The following is an 8,817-nucleotide window of genomic DNA, read 5'->3' on the forward strand; positions in this document are numbered from 1 at the left end:
CAAGTCGTTATTTATATTTTATGACTTTATTTTTTCATCTCGTTTTTGCATAAATACTCATTTATATCCTACCAGCTTTACATCTTTAGGTGTTTGGATTACAGGTCCAAAAACCTCACATTTAGAAAGAGAATTGAATTCTGATTAAATTGTGTCTTTCCATTTTGGTCAATCTTTTCTATTTCTACATTCCTTAATAGATTTAGCCTCAGGATCCTCAATTTTTTTTTTTTTGCTATTTCATTAGCAACATTATAAGCAAAATTGTTGTTGACAACTATATTTTTCTGGTTCCATCTTTATCTAGAAGTAACATAACTTATCGAGATCTCTTTGTAATCACCATTTTCAGGTACCTGAACCTCTTCTGGAGTTTTATGATTAGTTATATCTTTAGTACATTACTACTATTAATGACACGAATCCCATTGAAAATGTCTTTGCTTTTTCAAACCCTTATCCCCAAAACATAACCCAAAGATTTCCCCTATATATCCCCAAGCTACCTAATCAATAGCCGGTTCAGTCCCCCTAGGCCTAGTAATTAATATGCATTAATGATTTGTTTATTTTCATAATTAAATTTAAATTAAGATAAATTTTTATTATTTTAAAATAAATCATTTTGAAGAGTTTTGACAATTATTTTCAAATTAAGGCTTAAATATTTTATAGGTTCAAGTTAGTTTTTGATATTTTCTTAAAAATCCTAAAGTTTAGGATTTAATACGAGAATAATTGCCAATTTCAAGCCCTAATATGAGAATAATTACTAAGTTTAGAAGCTAACTTGGATAAACAAAAGTTCAAGCCCCAATATAAGTATAACAGTCTAGTTCAGGCTCTAATTTTGGGAATGACTGCCAAGTTCAAGGCTTAATTTGAATAAAAAAAGTTCAAGCTCTGAGAATAATTGTCAAGTTCAGACCTCAAATAGTAATTTAATCATTATTTAATAGTAAAACATGCCATTTAGGTAAATCGGGCTTGGACACGGAATTTTTTTTAACCCATAAATAATGCTAAACAAATAACTTTTGAATACAAAATTAAAAGTTATAATTTATAACTTTTATTTAAAAAACAGTTTTGGAGTTAATATGATATTTTAACATTCATTTATCTAATGTACTTTTGTAGTATTTATAATGAGTATATAATTATTTTAAAAAATTATATCATATATATAATCTTATATATTTGAATTTGTAATGGCTATATTTTAATATCTAAAATATAACTTATATATTTAAATTAAATTTTACAGACAATTCATATTAATTACTTTAAAAGTATTTAAAATTCATATTTTGATATTAATGAGTTACAATGAATATTTTTATAATTTTATTGAAATATCATTATATAAACAAATTTAAATATATTTAAATGCATATATATTTTTAATTTACAATATTATGTTTAAAATAAATATTTTATATTTTCAAAAATATTTTTAGCAGATTTAAGGTTAAAATATGGTGTTAGTCTATACATTTTACAAAAATTAGAGATTTAATCCTATAATTTAAAAATAAAAATCCAATTTTATTATTTTGTCCAGTTTTTTTCTTTATCGGCAAAACTCTTGGGCAGAAGAAGATTCAAACTGAGTTCATTCTTTAATTTGATTTTTGAACACCCAATCAATGTTCTCTCATTTCCTTAACCAATGTTTGAAGAATCTACGTGCACTATCCTGGGAAGGAGTTTAGGCCTCGGAAAGTGGAAAAGATTGGATTGAAATTCAGGTGAAAAGCAGGCCACCGGGCTTGACATTTCCACTGATTTACTGGTAAAACGTAGGTATGACGAATTAGATTTCCTTACTTCCCCGCCACAGAGTTGATTTTTGGCTGACATGATACCTCACGGATTTTATAACTTTTGAATCCATTGAGGTTGGGTGATTTCCGTTTCGAATTGTCTAGATTTGAGTTTTGAATTTTTTTGTTCAGACATTTCTAAATTAATTTAAATTTGAATTGGACGAATATAAATTATTAATTTTTAAGATTAAATCTAAATTAAAATCTCAAACCCAAATTTTGGCTTCATGAGAAGTAATCATTGAGTGTTACTGTTTTCCTTTGCTAATGAAGTAATCATTAATAGTTGTTATTTTCCTTCACGTGGATTAGCAGTAGGAAAGAAAAGTAAACGAGAATAGAAGAGATTAAGGAAAGAGAAAATATAACTAAAATTATTAATCTTTTAAAAAATAAAAATAATTTAATTTTAACCATATTTGCTTTGTTAAATAGTCGAAACAAAAAGTAAGATTCATTTTAACAATATTTTACGATTATAACTTTTATTCATAAAATAATTTATATAAAATATGAAGAGAATAAAAAAAATTACATTCAAGGGGTTAACAAGTAGAGATGTTCACGGGTCGGGTTAAGTCTAAGCATAATATTAACATACTTTATATTTGTTCAAGCCCAGCCCGACTCGAAATATGGGCTTAAAATTTTACCCAAACTCATCTTTATTTGTAAAAGATTTATTTAAACTAATTTTAAATCTGCTTATATTATTTTTTAAAAACTGGACTATGTATCAATACTCAACAAAAATAATACATCAATAAAGACAATGAAACCAGAACTCTTGAAATCTTGAAAACAAATTGAATCTTTTCAAAACCTAGAAATACTTGTTCCTCCTTGACTCTGATGCCAGATAGTTCCGAGGATCTGAAGATCGAGTGGATGGAAGCGTATGAAAATAATAATTAAAAAATTAAATTTTTGAAAACTTAAATTTGATTTGTTTTAAATTAAAAAAACAAAAACTTAAAATTTTGAAATCTAGAAAAATTTTGGAGAAACAAATTTTTTATTTATGTATTGAGTGTTTGAAGTCATGTCTTTTATTACAAAATTGAGAGTATTTTATAGAAAACTCTTGTCTCTTTACAACATCTTTATTTGGGGAATCTTATCCCTTTCATCATTACTAAAATTACATAATTGTTACTTTTCAGAGAATATATTTTTTTATTACAAACTATTTTTCTTTTTACAGAGAATCTTACTGTTGAATTTTGTATTTTTTTAACAGAGAATCTTCATCGTTTATTGCAGGAAATCTCCAGTGTTCATCGCAGGAAATCTTCATTGTTTATCACAGAGAATTTTCATTGTTCATCCGTCTTTTCTTGTAGGGAATCTCCCATGTTCATCTTTTATCTTTGCTTTGCATGTTTGTAGGGAGTCATTCATCTCTTGAAATGCTTAGCTCAATGGATCTTGGATCAGAAGACGAGAAATCCTCGACTTCAAGCAGTTTTTTTCTGGTTCTAAAAGTGGTATCGTCTGCAAAATCTACTGTTTTGATTGAAGATGTCGAGAATTTCTCGTCTTATGATCCATAATCCGTTGAGCTAAGCATTTTAACCATGAGTTTTTTTGTATTCTTTCTTAGTCTTGGCTTGAGCCAACATTGCACTAGCAGTCAATTTTATTTGAAGGAATTTTGCTATAGATTGATTCGGGGCCACGGACTTACATAATCTTGAATTCTTATTGAAAAAATTGTCCAAATACTTGGAATCAGAATCATATTTTTCATCATTAAACTTGTCCCACCATTTTGTTTTAAAATTTTAAACTAATAATGAAAATCCTACACAAGGATCTTGTTCATAAGAGTAATTCCAAGAAACAATCCAAGAAATACACAGTTTTGAGAAAAAAATGGATTGTTCGATAAATGTGTTTTTGATTTGGTTCGAGCTAGAATTTGTTAAAAAACTTGGGCTATAAGTTTCAAAATTTTTCTAGTAGGATATCAAAAGATGATCTATACCAGTTCTACCATTCTTGAAACTAATTTGGGAATTTGAATTGGGTACCATATTTAAAATATATGAGCTAGGAATGTATTATATGTTGATTGTTCATTAGGAATACATGGTACTAGGCCATTTGGTAATCCCAATATGTGAAATATGAGTGGTGGTCTATTGTGGTGGTAAATTTGGCCGAGAATTTCTTTGGAGAATTTGAAATATTTCTTTTGGGAAATATTTTTGAAAAAATGCTACTTCTTTTGGGAAAACATCTTGGAGAAATATTTCTTTTAAAATATTTTTGAGAGATTTTTGTTTGTGTAAAACAATCTCTTTATTTTTTTGAAATCTTTGCTATTTCAACACCAATTTGTTTGAGAGGAATTTCCTCTTTTAATTGAGAAAAGGCTAATACCACTTTTGGGGATTGAGAAAGAGACTCAATTCATTTTTTGATTTGTAAACAATTCTATTTGGATCTTTAGGATGCATTTTTGGAAGATTTTGATCAAAACAATGGATTTTGTACACGATACCACTTCAGTGACTATCACCAGAACCAGAAAAAATTAAAATAAAAAATTATGACAAAAAATTATTTTGCAAAGACTAGATGAATGATTTTCTGCAAGCCTGCAAAGCAAAGAAAAAAGACGAATAGGGGAGATTTCTTATAAGAAAAGACGAATGAACTGTGAAAAGTCTCTGCGATGAACAATGAAGATTCCTTGCAATGAACAGTGAAGATTCTTTTCAATGAACAATGAGGATTCTTTGCAATGAACAGTAAATATTCACTGCAAAAAAAAAATTACAAAATTTAACTGTAAGATTTTCTGTAAAAAAGGAAAAAAAATTGTAAGCAGAAACTATATTCTCTAAAAAGTAGCAATTATGTAATTTTGATAATGATAAAAGGGATAAAATTCCCCAAACAAAGATGTTGTAAAAAGGCAAAAGTTCTCTCTAAAAAACTATCAATTTTGTAATAAAAGGCACGACTTCAAACATTCAATATAGAAATAAAAAGAAATTTGTTTCTCCGAAATTTTCTAGCTTTCAAAAATTTAAGTTTTTGTTTTTCAAATTATTATTTCCATACGCTTCCATCCACCCCATCCTCAAGTATCTGGATATTTATTTTATTTTAATATTTAATAATTTTATGCATTTTTATTTTTGAATTTTTTATATAATCATCCTAACATTATTTTAACGTTTACATTAGAGTAGTATTATCTATTTAGTGTAGGTTTATTTTTAATATATTTTATATTACATAATATATAAAATAACATAATATAAAATATTATAAACTTAAAAATGGTCAAACCTTGAATGTTCAAGTCTGAACCCGACCTATATTTTAAATAAACTTAATTTTATTTTCCCTAAACCTATTTTTCAAGTATAATATTCTTATCCAAACACTCCCGAATTTTAGACCAACATTCAAGTCTAAACACTTAACCCCACTATAAACAAATTTTGCTATAGTAAAATATTAAAACTATTCACAACTTTGTAGTCTTAGCTGGCCTTGGTCTATCGAAGTTACGAAAGCAATTGTAGGTTGAATTGAAGGAAATGAAATATTATTTATAATTTTTTAAATTTTTTATATAATTTATACGTTAACTTCACAAAATATTTAAAACGACTACAAAAAGTTAATAAAAGAGGCGGCCAAAATTCAGTAAGAAAAAAAAAAAAATCTCTTCCATCTAACTGTCCAGATTCAATAAATGAAAATTATCCTTCCCTTCCTTTTACCCTAATTTAAACATAGGTTTAAGATAGATATTGCAGTGAATCTGTTAATTCATAATATTATAGAAAGCATGCATGAAGAAGGCTCTTATTGGTTCATAGATTTTCCTTTTCTTTATCCAAAAATCTAAACTCGAATTGCTTTCGCTTTCTTTATTTTATTCTTCTCTATATTGCTTTGCATTCCTCATAGTTTCCAAAATCTCCAATCAGATAAAAGTCATGATCCACAAAGATTATACTTTTGCTTCCTCTTTTCTTAAAGCTGGCAACTAATATTATCTTATCACTAATGGAAATGGAAGACTTTCATATAAAAAAAAAGAGACTGATTAAAAAAGGGTCAAGCTAGGGTCTTCATTGTATTAGAATGATGGAGTAGATTTTCACAGCAAAAGAACCTCAACTTTATTTTTATATTTCCCCTTTGGGAAATATCAAAAAAATTCATTGACTTTACTAATTAGGATAACCAAATTTTACAGCAAAAAGTTTACAATGCTTATCTGATTCATTTCATAAAGATGGAGTTTTAGTTGTCTATGTTTTCTTGTCGTCCAATTGTAACTTGAGGTCAATCAAATCCAACTTTATTTTTCTTTCTGATATATACCTCTGTACTTTTTTCTTTGTCAAGTTTTATTTACAGATCACTCGCTGGTGAGACTCGATTTTTGATGTTTGTGAGGGTGTTAATTAAACACCAACTATACCATGTTGGCATTGATGTATATACTTGCTTTTCTTGGCATGTCATTTCAATTACTTTGGAATCATTTTTTCTTTGCAGCAAAGTAGTCAAAGATTTATAAAGAATGATTGTTTATAAGCAGTGATCAAAAGAAAATCCAGGGATATAAAGTGATTGAGTGTGAGGCTAATGTTTATATTTCAGTGGTTAAGTCTCTTAGGGCTTTAAATTTTGACGAGGACCCTTCACTGACAATTCAGAAGCTATCTCATAATCTAGAAAAAAGACAAGAACAAAACTGGATATCCCTTCTACGTTATAACTTACTTCGAAGCACCCAATTTTAGGTAAAATTTCCTGATGGGAAATGTTTACAATTTAACTGTCAATAAATTCTTGTTTATTGTCATAAAAAAAAAAAAACTAGGATACAGACAGTTGTTTCTTAAATGAAACACGAAACAAAGGTTACCATTAAACACAACTCTTTTCTCATATAGTTAGGCTTTACATGAATTTCATGTCGAAAAGGAAAAAGCCTAACCTCATTAAACAACAACATTGAAGGAAGCAAAAAGAGGGAACTAATGTGTCAAAGCACAAATGTTGGCATGTGAGTGGGTTTTTTCTTTTGAAAGCTGAAATGTATTTATCACCTTAATGTAAGGAACTGCTTTTTCCTATTAAAGTTGAATGGCCATCTAGTCATCTTCACTTACTCCTCTCACAAACCAAGAAATTAATGCAGTTGCATATACTTGTCACCATCCACAAGTGACATCATAGCTTGTTGGTCATATATATATATATATATTGTCCAACAATGTGGGTTTATGAATGTCACAAGATGGACTTCACAAAGGCAGAGAAATTAGAGAGCCAAAATGAGGTTCAACAGCCACAGCAACCAACCAAAGGCACCAGCTTTCTTAGAACTTGTTTCAATGGTCTCAATGCCTTATCAGGTTCCTCTCTTCCTCTTTGTAATTTAAAGGTTTTCTTCTCATGCTTCTTTGTAGTATATTAAACAAACCCAAAGAATTTGAAGAACCAATCATCTTTAGAATAGGAGTCTAGTAATAAAATATAACAGCTTGATCAAATAAAGATTCAGTTCCATTAGATGTCTCTACTACATGAATCCTTTATTAATCCATTTCCATTGGTCAATTAACATTTAAATAACCTATATCTTTGAATTCTATCACTCAGGCGTTGGGATACTGTCAATTCCATACGCACTTGCTCAAGGGGGATGGCTAAGCTTATTTCTTCTTTTCCTGGTAGCTGTTCTCTGTTGGTACACAGGATTACTTCTACGACGTTGTATGGATACGCATCCCCTCATCAAAACCTACCCTGATATAGGTGAGCGTGCTTTTGGGTATAAGGGGAGAGCTGTCGTATCCGTGTTCATGTATGTCGAGTTGTATTTGGTTGCAGTTGAGTTTCTGATATTAGAAGGTGACAATCTGGACAAACTGTTTCCAAACACGGCATTTAAAGTTGCCGGGATGAAAATCAGAGGAAAACAAGCCTTTGTTATGTTGACTTCCCTCATAGTTCTGCCAACTACATGGTTGAAGAGTTTGGCGCTACTTGCCTATGTTTCTGCTGGTGGGGTGTTAGCTTCTTTCATTCTTGTTATCTGCATCTTTTGGGTGGGAGCAGTAGATAAAGTGGGGTTTCATGAAAATTATTTGGATTTGAATTGGAGGGGAATGCCTATTGCCATAAGCATGTTTGCTTTTTGTTATTGTGGCCATGCAGTTTTCCCTACGTTATGCAGCTCAATGAAAGATAGAAGCAAATTCTCCAAGGTAAGAAAGTGATATCAAGGAGTTCTACGTAAAGATTGACGCAATTCTTTCCTGATTTACTGATAGTTAAGAGTTGCATCAAGTTTTTAGGGAAAATAAACTCATGCACCTTTCTGTTTTTCGTTGCAGGTTTTACTTGTTTGCTTCATCACAAGCACGATCAACTACGGATCGATGGCTGTCATGGGCTACCTGATGTTTGGAGAACATCTGAAGTCTCAAGTGACATTAAATCTTCCCATAAAAAAGATGACCACAAAAATAGCAATTTATACTACTCTAATCAATCCCCTGACGAAATATGCTATCATAACCGCTCCAATTACGACTGCGATCGAAGAAACATCCCTCTTTCGCAACAGCAGGTCACTAAGCATCCTCATTAGAACTGCACTAGTGATCAGCACAGTGATTGTTGCCTTAACCATCCCATTTTTTGGCTACGTGATGGCATTTATAGGATCGTTCTTGAGTGTCACTGCATCTATGTTGCTGCCGTGCCTGTGTTATCTTAAACTTAACAAAGCTGCTCAAAAAATGGGGTTAGAACTGATAATAATTGTAGCAATTTTGGTTGCTGGGTTATTTATAGGTGTAGTTGGAACCTTTACTTCCATAAAGCAAATTGTTAAGCATCTGTGAATTACCCAAATAGATACTAGCCTAAAGCTTTATGTAAGATGGGAACTAACAGTTTGATAAGCAATAATGCGAGTATATAAGGATTGAAGCATTTC

General features: G+C 30.0%; 1 protein-coding gene across 1 annotated transcript; it reads left to right on the forward strand.

Moving 5' to 3' along the window:
* The first annotated feature begins 7,056 nt into the window (after positions 1-7,056).
* Positions 7,057-8,813, forward strand: LOC105782271 (amino acid transporter AVT1I). Its single transcript, XM_012606901.2, has 3 exons — positions 7,057-7,225; positions 7,473-8,080; positions 8,210-8,813. The coding sequence occupies exons 1-3, from the start codon at positions 7,084-7,086 to the stop codon at positions 8,720-8,722; spliced, it is 1,263 nt and encodes a 420-aa protein (XP_012462355.1). The 5' UTR covers positions 7,057-7,083; the 3' UTR covers positions 8,723-8,813.
* Positions 8,814-8,817: the final 4 nt, after the last annotated feature.

Source organism: Gossypium raimondii, chromosome 13 (genome assembly GCF_025698545.1).
Source record: "Gossypium raimondii isolate GPD5lz chromosome 13, ASM2569854v1, whole genome shotgun sequence".
Classification (NCBI taxonomy): Eukaryota; Viridiplantae; Streptophyta; class Magnoliopsida; order Malvales; family Malvaceae; genus Gossypium; species Gossypium raimondii.